At 35.4% G+C, this 20,696-nt stretch overlaps 2 protein-coding genes across 4 annotated transcripts in view; one reads left to right on the forward strand and one right to left on the reverse strand.

The window, feature by feature from the left end:
• Positions 1-809: 809 nt before the first annotated feature.
• LOC121378303 (myeloid-derived growth factor-like) lies at positions 810-10,762 on the reverse strand. Its single transcript, XM_041506415.1, has 5 exons — positions 10,576-10,762; positions 5,330-5,386; positions 3,391-3,540; positions 2,758-2,821; positions 810-1,212 (listed from the first exon to the last, which is right to left on the reverse strand). The coding sequence occupies exons 1-5, from the start codon at positions 10,720-10,722 to the stop codon at positions 1,127-1,129; spliced, it is 504 nt and encodes a 167-aa protein (XP_041362349.1). The 5' UTR covers positions 10,723-10,762; the 3' UTR covers positions 810-1,126.
• Positions 10,763-11,041: 279 nt separating this feature from the next.
• LOC121385566 (peroxisomal multifunctional enzyme type 2-like) overlaps positions 11,042-20,696 on the forward strand; it is a 48,723-nt gene continuing 39,068 nt past the window's right edge. The window contains exons 1-7 of one of the 3 annotated variants that reach the window (XM_041516294.1): positions 11,042-11,105; positions 12,485-12,538; positions 13,442-13,546; positions 15,972-16,031; positions 16,426-16,494; positions 17,261-17,345; positions 20,375-20,439. In XM_041516294.1, the coding sequence (XP_041372228.1) occupies positions 11,048-11,105; positions 12,485-12,538; positions 13,442-13,546; positions 15,972-16,031; positions 16,426-16,494; positions 17,261-17,345; positions 20,375-20,439 (496 nt within the window). In that variant the 5' untranslated portion in view covers positions 11,042-11,047. Of the gene's footprint in view, positions 11,106-11,526; positions 11,546-12,484; positions 12,539-13,441; positions 13,547-15,971; positions 16,032-16,425; positions 16,495-17,260; positions 17,362-20,374; positions 20,440-20,696 lie in introns of those variants that run through there. The other 2 variants (XM_041516320.1, XM_041516303.1) reach the window with 2 other exon arrangements.

The raw sequence follows: 20,696 nt of genomic DNA on the forward strand, positions 1-20,696 counted from the left end.
ATTATAGATACAGATTTTTTCATACATGTTCTAATTATAAACATAACAATATACTTACATGGGGCCATTCAACAATAATGTAATATGCATGGGTTGAGAATGAAATGTGTTAAAAAGACATTAAAAGCACCATATGGGGGAAGGGTGCGTATATAAAAACTTGCCTTATTTTGCAATACAAAACTGTTGAACATCCCTTTACATAGGAAACTTCAAGACCACAGGTTTTAAATGTTTGTTAAAAGTATGCTCATGCTGGGCAAATGACGGCGAAGGCAACAGTGTGACTTGTCTGTTATATACTGGTATGGCAAATTTAGTATGCAAGCTGAGGGTGGTGGTGGGGAGAAATCAGAATGGTCCAATGGCAAGCGAGTCACACGGTAATGGCCCCAGTGAACACATCCAAGCAGCCATGTGACACTTTCAGGACAGCCGACATTTGTGACAAATTTGGAAACATTTTTTTATCCCATTAGATTGAATTAATGTTTTGTGTAAAATCGGTCTTGCCTGTAGATTTAAATATGTTTTCACCATTTTAGGATCTGTTTACACTGAATCCGGTTTTAGCAGGGCTTCTAGATTATGGTAGCCCCACTCCCATGGCTAGTGATATTCAGTGTTGGGCTAGTAAATAACTACTATTGCCATGCCCGAAGGCTAGTGAATTTGTTTTGGTCAAATGTTGCAGTTGTCTATTTTGTAAACATGAATATCATGCCACCAACCCACAATGTTAGTATTTTTAAATTATCTCTCTCTCTTCTGGTGACATATCCAATTTTTACTATTATTTAGTAAAATTGTCTCAACTTAAAGTAAAGTAGAGCTAGTGAATTTTGAATCATGGCTAGTAAATTTTTTAAATCACTGATCCCATGGCTGGTGGATTTTATACAAATTCTAGAAGCCCTGGTTTTAGGATCTGTTTACACAGAATCCTGTTTTAGGATCTGTTTACACAGAATCCTGTTTTAGGATCTGTTTAGTAACATAAGAGAAGGGCTTGTTGTTTGACACAGGCATCTGCTGTCTCAATATCTCTATGCACAAAGAAGCTGGTTTTGTGTTACATGATTGTTGACTGGCCGTGAGAAAAACAAAACAAAATAGGGAGCTGAAGTTAGAGATCTTCTTTCTGTTTCTCCATTTTCACTGCATAAACACCCACTCGTATTAAATGAGCATCAAATTTATCTCCAGCTTCAACTAAAAAACAAAATTTTATAAAACAGTCTATAAATTCATTCATTCCAACTTATTTTCATGCTAATATTCAATATCTTATATCCAATCCTTGGCATAGTCAGCTATTTGGGCTGTCTGTCCAGGACAGTGTTAGTGGTTAGTTTTTATAGTGGTTAGTGAGAGAGAAGTCGGTATAGTGGTCTTACACCTACCCATTGAGTCGTTAAAACTTGCTCTGGGTGGGAACCAGTACCGGGCTGCGAACCCTGTAACTACCAGCCCTATGTCCGATGGCTTAACCACGATACCACCGAGGATGGTGGTCCAATAAATTTAAATGGTGCATTTTATATATCATCAACTAATGACAACAATACAAAGACCACTCCACTTAAAAGAATAAAACAATAGAATGCAACAATCTGAATCTAGAGATCAAAGGAAACCAATGTTTACACATGGTTAAAATGACACTTAGTCAAACAGTCAGAGAAGAAACTTGTTATCATCACACAGAAGACCTCAAACAATGATGTCATCCACAAAACTTGCCATAGCTGTAATATAATTATCATAGGCCAGGGATTTTACCGATGGCAGCTTTTCGCTGCTGGATAAAAATTATTGCAGTTGGCTGAAGTAAAAAAAAATTGATTTTTCATTTTCTGCTTTCTTTTTGTTACAAAAGTTGCTTTTTAAAATTGCTGTATGCAGGATGAAAATTGCCACAGATGAGCATTTTGCCTACAGCAGAAATCTTTCAAAATTGTACATAGGCCTATAACAATATCTGAAGTTTGAGCCTGAACACCCAAATAGCAGCAGTGGATCTTTTATATACATGTTTTCCGTAGCGAGGATAGCTTATATGTTACGAGGCACTGGTGGAGATGGCTCATATAAAGTGATTGATCCTAAGATCATCTGCACCTCAGGGAATTGCCCTATCATCGAGTTTCATCCTACCTAACACATGGAAAAACTGCTGCAAGTTTACCAAGGCTTGTAGATAATTGCTTTAAGTTTACCAAGACTTGTTGATCATTGGTGTAGTAAGTTTACCAAGACTTGTCGATCATAATATATCAAGTGCCAGGACAAGCCACACTCGTATGCTAATGCTTGAAATTCATTTTGTGGAATGAGAAACAATCTCTGCTTCAGGCATTTTAATCAGGAAGCAGATGTTAGTAATTGAGAAGCAATTTGGTAAATTTAAACTCATCATTTTCTTTCTGATATTTTTATATCTAATTTAATATTGGTTGTGCTAATGTCGACATTACTAGTAGACACTAATTTCTTAAGTTAATCTGAACAGTTGTACAATGCTTTAAGATGGAAAGCAAAACCTGCTTGTGAAATTAACTATCAGAAAGCATAGTGTGTATTTTGAGTCACAATTGCCTTTTTCCCCTCTGTCATTTAATCCTTGTATGCCTTCAAATGCCAATAATAGGCCCCTTATGAAAGGCACCTGTATTATTGAAGTGGCTGTTTTGGCAGGTCTGATGATCTTAAATTACAGTACATGAAGTGAACTACCACACCTGAGTGACAACATACCTTTGTTTAATTTCCTGTCTAATTTAAAGTCTTTACCATCCATCAATTCTTTACCAGATTCACCCTGTAATAAACAACAAGATAGTAAATATAACAACTACAAACTATATCAGGCGGGTATCCAATGACATGTATATTACATTTTTTTGTTTTCGCTGTTTGTTTACAAAGAAGATAAATTTTGCTTTTCAGTGAATGCACACTGGCTACATGTACATACATTTGTAATGTAATCTAAAATAAATGCATTCCTAATGACTTCCTGGTTAGAATGCTAAAGGTTACAAAAATTACATGATAGCACAATTATTGGGGTAATTGGTCTGACAATCTTAAGGCATGGGGTCCTTGAGTTTTGTTTGAGAAAAACATGATTTATTTGTTTGAAACAGGAAACAAAGGATTTTTTTTTTTTTATTCAAATTGTACAGCCTTGCATAAGTCCTATTACATCAACCCCTTCCAATACTCCCACCCTCCACCCCCATTTTTTTTGTTTAAAGAGTGGACAACCTGGTAGGCTACTCTTTTCACAAATAGATTCCGATTATTAGTCCTCAACATATACATGCTGTATGTGTGGTTTAAAAAAGTTTATTTTTAGATAATAAATATATAAATATGTAAACATACATTTGCAACAGCATGCTGAGCTTTAACATTTGCCCCATGCACCTCAAGCTTGAACGACATAAAGAAGAGATACGATGTTCCGCTTTCTCGCTCCACAAAACAACTCAGCTGCTTCCCGTCTTCACTCGAGCCTATCTTCATGACCCATTGCTGAATATGAAAACAAAGTCAGTCTAGATTAAATATGTATGACATACAATAGCACTGGCCTCGGGGGCGCAGTGGTTATGCCATCGGACTACAGGCTGGTAGGTACAGGGTTCACAGCCCGGTACCAGCTCCAATCCAAGTTCTTAGGGCTCAATGGGTAGGTGTAAGGCCACTACACCCTCTTCTCTCTCACTAACCAACTAACAACTAACCCACTGTCCTGGACAGACAGCCCAGATAGCTGAGGTGTGTGCCCAGGACAGCGTACTTGAACCTTAATTGGATATAGGCATGAAAATAAGTTGAAATGAAATGACATACAGTAGTAAATCTGCAACTAAGTTTCACAAGGAGAGGAGGGGTTCAGCCCCCTCCCCCCTCTCCCCAATCTACCATATCTTTGAAATCAACTATGACTTACAAGCAATGATGGCCTAAGTTGTAGCACAGTAACATACTAGCTATTCATATAATTTTTGTGTAAACGGTTAAAAAGTTAGTTTGTTTTGTTTACCGACACCAATGGAGAAAAATCATGTATTAATCATCAGCTATTGGATGTCAAACATTTGGTAATTCTGATGTCTAGTCTAAGAGGAAACCATGGATACATTTTTCCATTAATAACATATCTTTTATATGCACCATCCCAGTGACAAGAAACTAGTTGTGGTGCACTGGCTGGAATGAGGAAGAGCCCAGTGGATCCACTGATGGGGATCTATCCTAGACAGACCGTGCATCAAGTGAGTGCTTTACCACTATGGGCTAGCTCTCGGTCAGCAGAAAATTTCACAGAATTATCTATTAAACTTACAGAAAACCAGTTATTTTGTAACAAAATATCAATTAATACTTGAAATTATTTCACCAAATTAAAATAAAATTCCTAAGTTGTTTTTAAAATTAGCAATTGGCAAATTTGGCAAGTGCCAGAGCTAGCCCTGCCTGCCCCTTTTGTGCAAACAGTCAGATCATCACTGGTATTAGTGGTAAACAATCCAGTGTTAAGCTATTGTTCCCCAAACTGCTTCTGGTAATACACATTTTGGAAAATTAACTATCAGATTAACATATATATGTGTAGTTGCTATGCTTGTTATGGATCCATGGAATCATTTACCTTAGATAATACATTTTTAAAATACTGATGAAGGGAGGCAACAGCTGGGCTACTTTCCTGACTGGATGTTTAATAATCTAATCAGTCTTAGATGGCCAAACACGACTGCCACCAGGCCGGCTGGGGTCTTGCTATTTTAACCTAATAGCAAATCAATGACGCTCAGAATAAAATAGTAATAATGATACAGGTGTTAAACATAATATTTTTTGTTTAATTTGTAAATCCAGAAAACTGTTTAAATGTAAGAGGAACATTTATTTTTATTATTATTTTTAAAATATTGAATGAATGAATGAATGAATGAATGTTTAACGACACCCCAGCACGAAAAATACATCGGCTATTGGGTGTCAAACTATGGTAATGCAAACAAATAAAGAGATGATCAACATCAATATAAAAATTCAAGATTTAAATAAAAAACAGTGTAAAGAACTGAAAAAATACAAATATCACAGATAGATACTGACTTTTACTCAAAATTTCAATTGTGCTGTAGCCTATTGGCCATTCTCAAAGAGAATGTTACACCCCTGCACCACGGTGAGGTTACAGCACGCGCAGGGGTTAAAAATATTTTACATGTACATGTGTATGCCTTTACAAATAACTAAGGAAAGCAATGGTCTAGGTCAACAAACCAAGTGAATTGTGTGCATTTACCTCCATGGTTCCACCTTGAGCCTGCCATGTGAACGTACATGATATTCCATGAGTTGTCTATAAAGAAAAATGGGGAAATGTGAATTATCTTGGCTTTCAAATGATTTCTTTCTCTGTAAATTACAGTATTAAAAAAAAAAAAATTAAATTAAAAAAAACAGTACAAAAATTTAGCATGAGACTAGTGAAACAATTACTGACAAATGCTTGTTATGATTTGAGGCAAATCAAATCCTTCGAATTTTGAGGGCAAACTGAATACACCTCAAGGAAAATTTTCAAAATCCCGATTATGATATCTCTAGTCAATTGAAAATTGATTAGCAACTACTTTTATCAAAACTCGCATCAAGATAGTTTAGTATATTTTCTATTAGTATTAAACACAACTAATATAAAATAGGCATTGAATTTAGGGATTTATTTTTAGGATTGTTACATTTCCGACCCAAACGGGCCTCGGTGGCATCGTGGCAGGCCATCGGTCTACAGGCTGGTAGGTACTGGGTTCGGATCCCAGTCGAGGCATGGAATTTTTAATCCAGATACGGACTCCAAACCCTGAGTGAGTGCTCCACAAGGCTCAATGGGTAGATGTAAACCACTGGCACCGACCAGTGATCCATAACTGGTTCAACAAAGGCCATGGTTTGTGCTATCCTGCCTGTGGGATGTGCAAATAAAAGATCCCTTGCTGCTAATCGGAAGAGTAGCCCATGTAATGGCGACAGCAGATTTCCTCTCAAAATCGGTGTGGTCCTTAACCATATGTCTGACGCCATATAACCGTAAATAAAATGTGTTGAGTGCGTCGTTAAATAAAACATTTCTTTCTTTCTTTTTTTTTCCCGACCCAAAATCTCTATACAATCATGGACAAATAATGTAATAAAAGTTACAGTTACAACATTAACTATCTTCCTGCAGTAAATTATCGCTAATTTTATTCGCTTGCACTAAATATATTCTGAGGTTAATCAATTCCATTTAAGTGCTTTCATGACAAGTTATCACGACAAATGAAAACCTCTTTTTCACATCTAATAATCCTCTAAATATTGTCCATTGCGTGAGAACTGTATCCAATAAGAATATTTTATTAATTTAGCCACCAATATTTAAAGCAAAAATTACTGTCATTATATGCAAGTTCTTTATCCATATTTATATAAATAAGTCTATAAAGAACTTTTAAAAGTTGGCAACAGAATACTTTGTAAGCTAATGTAAGATATTTATTTGAACACACCCAATATTTTTTCATGAAATGTTCGCTTTTTAAGGCTAGTGGTAGGGCAACAACACCATATTCGACCACTTAAGAAAAAAGGATTGTAACGCGTTCATTTTATTGGCATTTGCTAATATTTGTTTTTCTTCATAAATACTTACTGGCAATGCCATTCACTGAATAGACCCAAGTTTTGTTCATGCAGTATACGCCGACTAGAGTAGGTGTGAGTGCCGCAAGGAACAGTATGCAGTATTCGACCAGTTAACACAGTATTCGACCACTTTTTAATTAACTAATAAAACTAAACTTTCAAGTTTATTGTTTTGTTTTGAGATATTTTATTGATCAAAAAAGAATCAAAAGGATTGCACAACAGGCAGAGCCTATATAAGTGCTCTCCTAAACAAGATGGACATCAGACAATATTCATAATCATATATATAAAACATAATAACAATGTCCAATGGCATAAAATATTTAACATAATTAATATTTTTTAATATATAGTAATAAAAGGTAGAGAGTAGATAGAATAGAAATAGGATAGTCGAGAAAAAATATGATAGTAATCAGTGTTCTCGCTGGATGAAAATTAAAGGAGGGCGGCTACCTGGCACCACACCCTTAACAAACCCAACAAAAAACAATAAACAAAAAGCTAAAAAAAAAATTTAAAAGGGGGTGGGGGGGTGGGGGGGGGGGGGGGGGGGGGGGGATGGTTATAATATTGTTGTGTGTTGGTTGACTCTGGAAAAACATACTTCTTATTTTGCCTACAAAAAAGGTTTATACGAAATACAAGCAGACTCGTCTTTTAATTGAATCGGAGATGTTATCCGTCTGACATTCACGGGCAGTTCCGGTTTGCTGAACCGATCAAAGTTTTAATATTATTATTTTTAATAAAGATTTCAAGATATACGAAAAACAATAAAGATGTTTGTAAAGTGATCCCCTAATGTCGGATACATTTCTTGTTATTTCCATCTTCATCAAATGAATCGATCGCTGTGATAAAATATTATCGCCAGCTGATAAAAAGTAGTTTCGTTTTTGTATTTGGCACCTAAGATAAATTATTTTAATGATAAACATTAAACACTTCCGTTGTTTTTATAAGCGGTGATATCCCCCCAAAATGAAGTTTAGAATATTTTTATAATGAACTGCTGAATAAACAGAATGACGGAAATGACAGAAAGTAAAAATCATCAGTTACAACTAATTTTATCTGCAATTGAGGACAAAATATCAGATAGTTAGTGGAAACAAAAGACAGAATGACCATTCTGATCACGTGACAAATTTGGCGCTAAATAAGTGAGGTATTTTTTCAATCGGAGATTGCCGAATCCGTTTAAAAAAAAAAATGTTTTCATTGCTCAAATAAAATATAACTTTTCTTGTTTATATTAAACATACAAATGGATACAGGTATGGGACAAAATAGAGGCTGTTAAAAATACTGTTAAATTACGTTGTATGGTAACTGTTGTAAATGTTTCGTTAATTGGTTTTTCGTACACAACGCGGCTTGTTTCCTTTGATGTCCAGTGAATGTGCAGACTGATCGTTGTTTTTGTTTGTTTGTTTTTTTGTAATGTGTGGAAAAAAGTGTGCATTTGGAAATAGCGGAAATAGGTGCTGGAAAATATAGTAGGGTGCTGGAAAATAAAGGAGGTTGGAGAACGTAAATGGAGGGCGGCAAAATGCAATAGCGGGGTGGGCCGCCCTACTTAAATGGAGCAGCAAGAACACTGGTAATGATCCTATTGTTGGAGCTAACCTTTGAAGTTTATTTCATAGTAAATGCAGCATATATATCAAACAACTAAATCCAAAAAGTGTTGATTTTCACAACTGTACACATATTCACGCATTTACGCACATGCTTATATACACATTCACACACACACATAATTACTTTCTGACGAACAGTCTCTTTGGTCCTATCTTAATTTACAAATAATGATATTAGATTGAAATAAAAAGAAAACATAATCGTGTAAGTCCTAACAAACAGCACCAAAAGACTTAAAAGTACTTAGTAAATTTGTGGTTCTTGGGAGTTTATTTTGGGAATGTATCCTCAAGCTTTTCTATTGGTCGAATACTGGGGCAACCCTCTCTATCATATGTCATTATTTGATCACGTGGTCACGTGATCGAAATTATAATGACCGAGGTCACATTGCATTGCCAGCTCCATTTGATTATAAATAATTACATTAAAGACATTTTCAAAGGTTTCAAATGGATTAAAAGTATTGCAAATGTTCACGTGATGTTGGATGGTGTAATAGCATGCTAAGAAAATGGCCAACATCATATTATCAGTATAGCCGATGAATATATATACTTATGTTCATTCACATGGTTATTGTCTGCTATTGCGTTTCCGGAAGAAAGAATGTTCACCCTGTCGCATATGTTCAAAATAAGTTGGGAAAATCTATATACTATTCAGTTTAAACGAGTATGGTAATTAAATAAATACACTGGTCGAATATTGGGTATCGCCAATTGTCAAAAACCGTACGAAATTGAAAACTGTATTATTTTACTTCCGGGTATTTTGTAATGTCTGCACATGTTCGATTGTTGATACGACAAGAACTTCTTGTTAAGGAAACTTGTACATTTACAACACATTTCCTTAAAAATGCGGGAAAAATAGTAAGAATAAGTTTTATGCCCAGTGAAATGTATTATTACAGTTAATTTGCACTCTGGAATCTTAATGAATGCAATGCATATGCATTCCTAAACAGCAACAGGTGCACAACGGAATCCACACAACCAAACACGTCTGCTAGCACTGCCAAATGAGTAATGCAGGGCGCAATACTGCGAGTGAAACACTCGCCTATGCGAGTGAAATTCTGTTATGGCGATTTAAATTTGCAAAACACTAGCCTTTTGGCGAGTAGATTATTTTTTCAGAATGAAGCTGTCACTGGAACATTTATTTCACTAATCAGTCAGACGACACATATACTAATGATCGAAACTGTAAACATACACTTCCGCATTTTGCCCTGTTTGCGGATATCACACTCGGAGCTCTCCGGCCGACTTGACGATCGAGGTGTTCGGAAAGCCTCGTGACACATCAGGGTTTTCCGATGGTAAATGAGTTTTCACAAAGCATTGGACCAATTGCTTCGCAGCCAATTTGTTTGCACCTAAAGTTAAGCTAAATGTTACATGGCGGGAATATGCTAAATAAATTTTTTAAAAACGTTCGAGAAAGTTGTTGGTAACGATAGCATATCGTGAACAAAAATAAATAAATAAATAAAATACGTCCTAGTTTCGGTAACTGTAGCCGTTGGTATACTTGTCGGAATCGCATAACCCAATTAAAAAACGATTTACAAAGGAAAGTAAAACAAAATGTACTTCATATGTTGCCTGGCGAGTAACAATCTCTAGTTGGCTAGTATTTTTTCATTCGCTAGCCAGTTGGCGAGTAAATATAAAGTGTTGCTTTGCGCCTGTAATGACAGATCATTTCCGGATAGCCGCTTTTTATGTTGTTGCCATTACGTTGACAACGTCATAGTACGGTTTTCGATAATGCTTTTAAAATGACGGTTTCTTACCACCTGGTGTAATTTTTTATGGAACAGGGATAGGCCTAACATGCGAGTATGTACTTACCTTTTTATACATTTTATTTCTAAATTGAACAAGGTAAATATTAATGTTGTTAAATTGATAGCCTGACATGACTGAGCATGCGCACCAGCCATTTCCTCTTAGTCGTACGGTTTTCGATTAAACGAGGATACTGGTCGAATACTGGGGTCACTGCCCTAATTTTTGCTGGCATATTTCCTGTTAAAACAATTTATTTTTCTTCCCCTTCGAAAATTGGAAGAAAGTGTACTTCTTTTTGGGGTTTTTTTTTTTAAATTATCATTTAACTGGTAAACAGAGATTTCAAAAAAATAAAAATACCAATCCATACTACTCGCTGTAAGGGAGACAACTCTTACAGGTATCTTACCGAGTCTTGCTTGTAATTTAGCGTTTGTCCGCCAACTATAACGTCAAAGTCGGAAGTTTCAACTTTATCACTATCAATGTCATATGCATGAGATGCGAAATGAAAAATGCCTAAGAAGAACACCAGTATACTGTTTTGACACCACATAATTGTCGTGTTTTCCTGAATCTCTGCAACGTCTGCTTTTCTTCTTTTGTTACAAAGTTCCACCTGTTCCCTGAGACCCGTTATAAACCTTTGCTGGGCGTAAAGTTATCAGTCTTTCATATCAGGTAAAATGAAGGCTAACTTTAATTGTTTAAGTTAATACGTTTATAATGTCCGGTAATTTAAAGTGAACTAATTCGTATATACTGGGTTACAATTTGGTTATAAACGGTAATTAAATGGATGTTATTTCGGACATCTTGACCAACAGGGACTGGTGCTCTTGTGCAGAGGAATTAAGTACATACAAAGATAAGGAAACAACATGGCTGCTCCCATTCGTTTTGATGGTCTTGTTGCTCTTGTTACCGGTGCTGGTGGTGGTTTGTATTTGTATTCAAACATTTAATTTAATTTAATTTTAGTTTAAAATGTATTCTACTTTTAATCAGTAGTGTTATTTTAGCTTGACATAGTTTCTGATGATGATAACTGACGTAAACTTTTCTAAAGAAATGTCAAAGTGACACTTTCATTGATCTGGACTCTGGACTTTGCACAAGGGGCAAGGCAATGTATGTTAACAGGTGGCCGATGATTTGTGTGACACCATTAAATAAATTAATGTTAATTACATAAAATATAAATTACATTTTTGTTAGCAAAACAGGAAATCCTGTAGCCTACCAACAGTCTGCATTGATGGCAGTTTTAAGATTAAAAGTATTGACTTTTATGCAGCAGGTGCCCTTTACTTTTAGATGTCTACGAGCTACTTGTGCAGATTCCAACAGATATGCACAACACATAAGTAGACATAATGGTAATGATTAAACATATTTTTGTTATTAGTATTATTGGTTGTAAGCAAGAGGTTTATCGTTTGAGGCTGGTTTATGGTTATCCCCTTTTGACAGCAATCCAATGGTATATAACTTGTTCATTCTGCTGGAGTGTTGAAGATCTTGGCTTAAAATATTAAACTCTTTCTTAAAAGCAAGCTATGGTTTAATGAAAAAATAGAAAAGGATGCTAGAAAAATGACATAATATTATTTCTAAGCAGTGATAGAAATATGCAGAATTTTTTACCAATCCACCAGACAAATACATCAAGAAATCTACTTGTGCACCAATATTTTCACTTGTCTAAATAAATGTTTTATTTTATTTAAGTCATAGCATAAGCCTGGTAAAGTCTTATCAATGCATACCTGTCAACTCTCACGCATTTGACATAAGTATCACACATTTATAACAAACATCACGCTCTCACACTTTTTCTAAAAATAAAAATATTTTATAATCATGCATGGTTTATATGTTAGAGCTGAATGGAATAATATGCTGATTATGCAGGTTTCTGAATTCGTTACCATAACATAGAATATTGAACCTATCCTCGGTTCAATACCAACAATCACTTGCAGGTGCTACCGATGACCGACTTGTATGGTTTAATATTAACCGTATTAATTAGTAAAACTTGCACTTGCTTGATTTTTTTTTTGAGATTTCCATTTTGGACTTAAACAAACAACAACAAAAAACTTCGCCCTGGACCCGACCAAGAGCCTGCAGTCCCTGGACCCTGATTTCTAATTTCCTCATGCCTAAGAATTGCCACAGGTTGACAGCTCTGTCAATGCAACTTTACATCTTAATACTTGTAGTCATAATAAATTATTATTAACATGTAATTGTTGTTGTTTTTCCATCTTACTATAACTAGTACAAGTAGGCTCTTTTTTTATATTTTCCAGGTCTGGGAAAAGCATATGCATTGGCCTTTGCTGAGAGGGGAGCATCAGTTGTAGGTTTGTAATTCAGATGTAGTCTTTATTATTCAGAATATGATTCGTCTGCAAAAGTAATGTGTAATTATTTTATGATAATACATGTTTTGGTGTTCATGTCAGGGGACTTGAACTAAATATTTCAAAATTTTTTCCATTTTCAAGTGAAAAAGTAATGTTAAATTCACCTTTGGTTTGGTGTAATTAAAATCATGACATCTTCAGTAAAATGACCATTGTTCTCTGAACCATCTAAATAAAAATAAAAACTATTCTTCATGAATTTTTTCATTTGTAATTGTAGTTGTCCTTTAGATAGCATAATGTGCAATAAATTCTTCTTGTAAATATTTTGATATAATTGTTAATTGTTTTTTAAAACCAAGCAACAGTTTATTCTATGTGGAATTGCAATTTAGTAGGCAAGTTTGAGACATACAATGTAGTTGCACAATTATGAAACATAAAATAGCAGTTGCTAATCAATTTTCAATTAAACCACAATCATCAGTAATCAAAAGTTTAAAAACAAAGTTTTCACAATTAACACATTATAATATTACTTCATGTTAATTGTTAGTTTTCAAGAAGGCTTGTAAGTATATTATAAGAAAATACACATGGCTCTAACTAAAGATATTTTTATCTATGACAAAACTGCTCATCTAAGACAACGGCAATTATAAACCAGTAACTTTTACACAAAATTAAAACCAAAAAATATCTTCAATCAAAAGCAATAATTTTTATCCAGTGGCAAAATAATGCTGTTTTCTAAAGCTCCTTACACATTACCTTCGGCAATTCCTATCATAGTGACAGCAATTGCTGTCAGTGCCATCATTAAGTTTGAGCCCTGAATATATGTTTGTTATTATATGGCTAAGTTGTGGCAGACATTATTAGTGACATCTTTTGTTTCAGTAAATGATCTTGGTGGAGATATCCATGGAGGTGGGAGATCAAAAGCGGCTGATAAGGTTGTTGATGAGATCCGGGCCAAGGGAGGAAAAGCTGTGGCAAACTATGGTATAATACTTACAGATAATTAGGGTTGGTATGTAGCCCAGTGGTAAAGCACTCACTTGATGCATGGCCGGTTTAGGATCAATTCCCATCAGTGGGTGCATTGGGCTTATTCTCATTGACTGGTATATCAAAGGCTGTGGTATTTGCTATCCTCTCTGTGGGATGGTGCATATAAAAGACCCCTTGCCACTAATAGGAAAAATGTAGCGTGTTTCCTCTTTAAGACTATACATAAAAATTATGAAATGTTTGACATCCAATAGCCAATGATGTCATTAAAGAAAACAAACTTTAACTTTACAAATGATTCAGGGCTCGCACTGGAAAGAATTTAGGTTGAGGCAATTTTCAGATATATCTGGTGTTTCTCTGAAAATTATTTTAAAAAGGATAATTTAAACATCATTTTTATTAGCCAAGCATAGAATGTTGTAGCCACTTTGTATAAAACTTAGCAGTTGGCTAATTTTACTATGGGCAGGGTGAGCCCTGCAAGTCTGTTGCAATACTGGTATTTGTGGTACCATATATCTCTGCAGATAAGCTGAACCCTTAGTTTTTCCCTCAATATGTGGTACAAAAAGGTTGGTATGATGTATAAGTCGACCCAGCTTTTACGTAGTTGAAATAAAGTAAAGTTTGTTTTATTTAACGACGCCACTAGAGCACATTGATTTTTTATCTTATCATCGGCTATTGGACGTCAAACATATGGTCATTTTTGACACTGTTTTTAGAGGAAACCCGCTGTCGCCACATAGGCTACTCTTTTTACGTATTTGAAATGGGCAAACAGTCAATCGTGGGAATTTGTTTTGGCGAATCGATTAAAGTACAGTATACAAAAACTATTTTAATAAAGATTTTATATAGCTAAAAAAGAATAAAGGTTTATAAAAAAATCCCCTAATGTGGGATAACTTTGTTCTGTTCTTTTATTTCTCGATTGAATCAATCGGATGGACATCGCTAGCTGATAAATGTAGTTTCACTTTTATACAGTAGTGTAAATATTATTTAACACCCATGATAGATAATTGCAATGATGAACACTACCTCTTCCATTCTTTTTATAAGATCTCTAATAAAACATAGCTTTTAAATTTAATAATTTATTAGGAATTGCAGAATCAACAATGACAGTAAGTAAAAATCACCAGTTCCGACCAATTAAATCTGCAATTGAGGACACAATATCAGCGATCATGAAATTAATGACCGTTCTGATCATATGACACATTTGGCGCCAAATACTGGTACATGTGTACTACTTGTCAGTGTTTTTTGCCAGAAATTGTCAACACAATAAAACTAAAATAAATTTGATTTAATTTCTCAAATAAAATAGAACTTTTATTATAGGTGTCAAACAATCAAATGGACACTAGTATGGGACTTAATAGTGGCTGTGAAAAATACTGGTTAAATAATGCAACAGTAAGGTTTTGAAAGAAATGTTTTATTTAACGATGCACTCAACACATTTTATTTACGGATATATGGCGTCAGACATATGGTTATGGACCACACAGATTTTGAGAGAAAACCCGCTGTCACCACTACATGGGCTACTCTTTCCGATTAGCAGCAAGGGATCTTTTATTTGCGCTTCCCACAGGCAGGATAGCACAAACCATGGCCTTTGTTGAACCAGTTATGGATCACTGGTCGGTTCAAGTGGTTTACACCTACCCATTGAGCCTTGCGGAGCACTCGCTCAGGGTTTGGAGTCGGTATCTGGATTAAAAATCCCATGCCTCGACTGGGATCCGAACCTACCAGCCTGTAGACCGATGGCCTACCACAACGCCACCGAGGCCAGTCAGTAAGGTTTTGAAGACGAGTTTTTGTTAGTATTGTATTTCCGTACAAGCCAATATTTTGTTGTGTTTTCTTAAGACATTTTTTTGTTGACTCCATGTATTGGCCAACCCATGTATTGGCCAACCCCTCTTCTCTTAGTGGTATTTAGCGGCTTAAAAAATCTGCCAATACACAGTGATATACAGTACATTGGATTATATAAACAAACTACATTAAAGATGGTTTTTTGATAGAATAATCAGGGCTCGCTCTGGGTGATCAGAAAATTTCACCAAATTATCTAAAAAATGCAAAACCTATAGCTATTTTCCAACAAAATATGAATTATTATTAAAAAAATTAAAATAAAATTTGCCAAATGTTCTAAAATTTCGCAATTGGCGAGTGGCAGAGCTAGCCCTGTGAATTTTAGACTGTATCTCAGTATAATTAAATAACAGGTGTGAGATCTGGTATCATCTCACTAGTGCCCTTTGACTGGTACTTAAAAAGTTGTGGTATGTACAGTCCTGTCTGTGGGAAACTGCATATAAAAGATCCTGCTCTTTAGGTATGAGTCCTGATGTGTTGCTAAAGAATCACGCCATTGTTTTGTTTTTAGATTCTGTTGAGGATGGAGATAAAGTGGTTCAGACAGCATTGGACAATTTTGGAAGAATTGGTAGGTTTACCCAGCAGTATGTTTAATAGATTTGATAAAGTAATAAGTTTTGGGTGGGTTTTTTTTAGAACATACTTTTTTAAATATTCTTGGGAACAATATTACACTTTTTTTATAGGTGTACTTGTAAACAATTTTGTACTTTTCTTCATAATTTTGTGAACAATATTGTACTTTTTCACATAATATCCCTCCAAATATTCTTGTGAACAATAAAATAATTTTTCAGATATCCCTGTGAACAATAATAAAAAACATTCAAGATATCCTGGAGAATAATAATACAATTTCTTAGATATCCTTGTGGACAATAATACCATTTTGCAGATATCCTCGTGAAATAATATAATTTTCCAGATATCCTAATGGACAATAAATAAATGTAATATTTTAGATATCCTTGTGAACAATGCTGGAATCTTGCGAGACAGGTCATTTGCCAGGATTAGTGACCAGGACTGGGGTAGGTTTTGAGAGTTTTAATTTTTATTTCACATTTGTATTTCTATTTTGAGGGCTGATAACAGAATTATTTATGTCCAAAATAATTATTTTTAGAAAAACAATTTTAAAGTTTTAAAAATTCTGATTTTTTTTTAAAGCAAAGCAGTGTTACCCATTTGTCAGGTAAGTCCTAACCCCCCCCACCAAAAAACGACCTTTAATTGAAATGTTTTTAAAACAGAGACGGTTCTAGTTGATAGCCATCAGTTTATATTTATATTTCTGTAAACCAGAAGGGAGAAAGGTAGAGTAGTTTTATAGAGATTTACTCATTTTTGACAAAATTATGGCCACATCAAATTGAATTTTTTAAAACTTTTTTTTTCTGTGCTTATATCCAATTAAGGTTAAATTATGCTGTCCTGGGCACACACCTATCTGGGCTGTCTGTTCAAGACAGTGGGTTAGTTGTTAGTGGTTAGTGGTTAGTGAGAGAGAAGAGGGTGTAGAGGTCTTACACTGATCCGTTAAATCTCGCTCTGGGTGGGAGCCGGTACCGGGCTGCGAACCATGTACCTACGAGCCTTATGTTCGATAGCTTAACCACGACACCACTGAGACTGGTTTGACTTTCATCAGAAATATAAAAGGGCCATAACTCTGCCAGAAATGGAATTTATCCCTTTTTTATATTTGTTTTTAGAGTTAGACCCTTGAGAATTTTTTTTTTGCTTTAGCAGTACTGTCAGAATGCTTGTTTATTTATAAATTTGTTCTGGTTACAGATTTGATTCATCGGGTCCACCTGAGAGGATCGTTCCTAGTAACTCGCGCTGCTTGGCCACACATGAAGAAACAGAACTTTGGCAGGTAGTCACCTATTTAGGTGATAAAGTTTTACTTCCATCATTTAAAGGAAACATGACACGAGACCATATTATAGCTCATTTTAAAAGAAAAATGATATAAAAATAATATACAAATAACTTTATAACAATAAAATACGTGTAGTTAACTTAAAATTAAGAAATTACGCTAATCAGTATCAAAGTACGATTTATGCATATTTCTTCGTGAGCGTTCGGAAAAAAAGGGAAGTGACGTCAGAGCCGCTGTACTCTTCCATTGTTGTTAACTGTTTATATATGGAGTGAGGGGCTTACGATCTTTTCAGTCCAACAGTGCCGTACTGCGCGGCCTTTGGGTGTAAAAATAAACAGTTTAAACGATCGGGATTGTCTTTTTACGGTTTTCCAAAGGATTGTATCCCAAGAAAGACGCGTCTATTTTATCGCAAAACAAAAGACTGGACACCAACACCGCATAGTACTTTGGTGTCAGCCTATTTACAGCCCGGAGCCCGAACGTTATCCAGAGACAAAAACAGTACTCGGTTGCGAATGCCGAGATACATTGTACATATTTGGCACAAAGATACACCTCAGCATGATGTATTTTATATATGTTAAAACAAAAATGTAGAATTTTTTATTTATTTATTTTTTTGAAAAAAAAAAGATTTTTCATGTTAGGGCTGTAGGCCTACATAACAAAATCTGTATTCACCGTCCGAAGAAGGAAACGTCAATAAGTAATTAAATATGGCATATACAAACATGGGATTTGGCATGAGGATACATCTCAGTACGATGTATTTTAAATATGTTTTTTAAAAAACGTGTAGAAAACAATAATAATTTTAAATAATGTTTTTAATCTTCGGGCGGAATACGTCACAAAAACGTTCCTCATCGCCCGAAGCAACACGAAGTTCAATACAAAAAAACCCCACTACTGTCGGTGTCGAAATAACTATTATGTTTCATCCACGGGCTGACTTGAGAATCGGAGTGTTGTTTTAGTTAATTGGTCCTTTCTTTCCGTGGCCTGCACATGTGATTCCTGATTGGCAGGTGTATATTGCAGGGTATCGACCAGGTAAGTGATTACCACGGTCTAGACATACGTACAAAATACGTGCCAGTTTTTTTTAAGATCACAGGGTATTGTGGCGTAACCTGTCGCGACTATAGTACAATGTTAATAGACATTATCAGCCGCCCTGCTTCATTACTGTAAATAATGCTGTAAAACCCTTGATTAAGTAGACTTTCCCATCTAAAATTACAAAACTGACCAATTACGTAGTACCAAAGAAAAGAAAATTATCACTTGGGTATCGTGAGTGGTCGTTTTTTTACTCTAACGCACCCTACCAATAGGCCTAATAATATACTACTTTTTTTATGAGAGAAAAATACTATAACCCCATTTCGTTCTATTGATGCAAATAGAAATATATTTAGTTTAAAAGTTGATTATACTCTCAAGTCATTTATGTTGTTTTACAAGCCAGGTTAATGAAAGTGAAGCGCCTTGTCGTAAATTAGAGCGTTTGTTTACACTGTGCATACAGATTTCATTATGTACAGCCCGAACATAAAAAATGCGACATTTTCTTTTAAAAAACACCCAAAAATGTTTGTCCTACATTTATATTTTTTACATATTTAAATACATCATATCGAGGTGTATCTTTATGCTAAATATGAACAGTATACACCTCGGCATTAGCATCCGAGTTTTTGGTTTTGTCTCCGGGTTGCTTTCGGGCTCCGGGCTGTAAATTGGTCGACCGGTCTGGTCTGGCACCATCAGTTTCTCCACCCTCCGACTCGCTATCCGTTTTTTCTTCAGTATCACTGTTGTAAGTAAATGTGTGTCTTTCTTCATTTACTAACAGCTCATATTGATACGGCAAAACGTTTTGCGAACGAACACTCATTGTTTTGGTAAGCTGTGCAAGTCTTAGATTCTTTATGAGTGGTACGGACTAATGCTTTTAAGTGTAAGGCTTCAGATCAAGCGACGCGTCTCTGACGTCACGGACCTCGTGATTGCCCTGCTCATTAAAGATCGGCAATTTCCGCTAAGAGCTCGTATCTGGGGTTCTTTTATGGAGATATCTTAAGTAATTAATTTTTTATAATTTTTTTTTTTAGGTGATTCAATTTATAATTAATTGTACATGGTTGGTGCCAAATATGGTTTACGTGACATGTTTCCTTTAAGTATTTTAATGTTTTCATAAATGATAATGAAAATTGTATTATTTTATTTCATGCTTTTACTTGATTGGGGTTGAACCATACCATCTTGGGTATTTATTTGAAGGGGTGTATCTCCGAGTTGTGATTGGTCATCGGACAGTCTTCATGATGAGTGGTAAATTGATCATCTTTCAATAAAACGTTTTATATAATTATTTTATTTTAAACTTCATGTAATTGTTTGTCTAGCACCATTTTATAGGAGGGTGATCTTCATCTCACCTTGGTTTTGCTCATGGTGAAGTCTGCGTGGATGATCCACCCTCAGTGCACCCATTGGGTTTTCATTCTACTTGCCCCAGTTCACCTAGGCTGCCATATCAAAGATCAAAGGCCATTGTATGTGTATTTCTGTCTATGGGAAAGCACATATAAAACTTGGTAAAAGTAGCCTTGGTGGTAACACTGGTTACTTTCCTTTTAGGGGCAGGACCTAGCCCAGTGGTAAAGCATTTGCTTGATGCACGGTCGGTCTGGGATCGGTCCCCATCAGTGGGCCCATTGGGCTATTTCTCGCTCCAGCCAGTGCACCACTACTGGTATATCAAAGGCCGTGGTATGTGTTATCCTGTCTGTGGGATGATGCATATAAAAGATCCCATGCTGCTAATCGAAAAGAGTAGCCCATGAAGTGGCGACAGCAGGTTTCCTCTCTTAATATCTGTATGGTCCGTAACCATATGTCCGGTGCCATATAACCGTAAATAAAATGTGTTGAGTGCGTCATTAAATAAAACATTTCCATTATTTCCTTTCCTTTTGTCAACCAGTCATTTTATTTCCTTTCAGAATAATAATGACTACATCAGCAGCTGGTATCTATGGAAATTTTGGACAGGCAAACTATAGTGCAGGTATTTATTGCTTCCCTCCTTTAACCTTGTGGACAACTTTGGATGTGGTGATCCAAGTGGAATGAATATTACATTGAATGGGGTTTAACCTGTTAAAAGTATGATACTGGCCTCGTTGGTGTAGTAGTTAAATGAATGTACGCGCATGGCTTTTGGACTGGTATGCATATTCAGTGATATATAATACACATTATTGCTTAATATCAACAAGTATAATATATTTAATTAATAAAATTGTTAAATGTGATGGCTATTGT

Source organism: Gigantopelta aegis, chromosome 2 (assembly GCF_016097555.1).
Source record: "Gigantopelta aegis isolate Gae_Host chromosome 2, Gae_host_genome, whole genome shotgun sequence".
Taxonomy (NCBI): Eukaryota; Metazoa; Mollusca; class Gastropoda; order Neomphalida; family Peltospiridae; genus Gigantopelta; species Gigantopelta aegis.

Coding starts and splice junctions, on each gene's coding strand:
- LOC121378303 (XM_041506415.1), bottom strand. CDS start 10,722: ATGTGGTGTCAAAACAGTATACTGGTGTTCTTCTTAGGCATTTTTCAT. Junction 5,387..10,575: donor TAAATTACAAGCAAGACTCG/GTAAGATACCTG, acceptor TTTTCTTTATAG/ACAACTCATGGAATATCATG. Junction 1,213..2,757: donor AGACAGGAAATTAAACAAAG/GTATGTTGTCAC, acceptor TTTGTTTTTTAG/TTGAAGCTGGAGATAAATTT.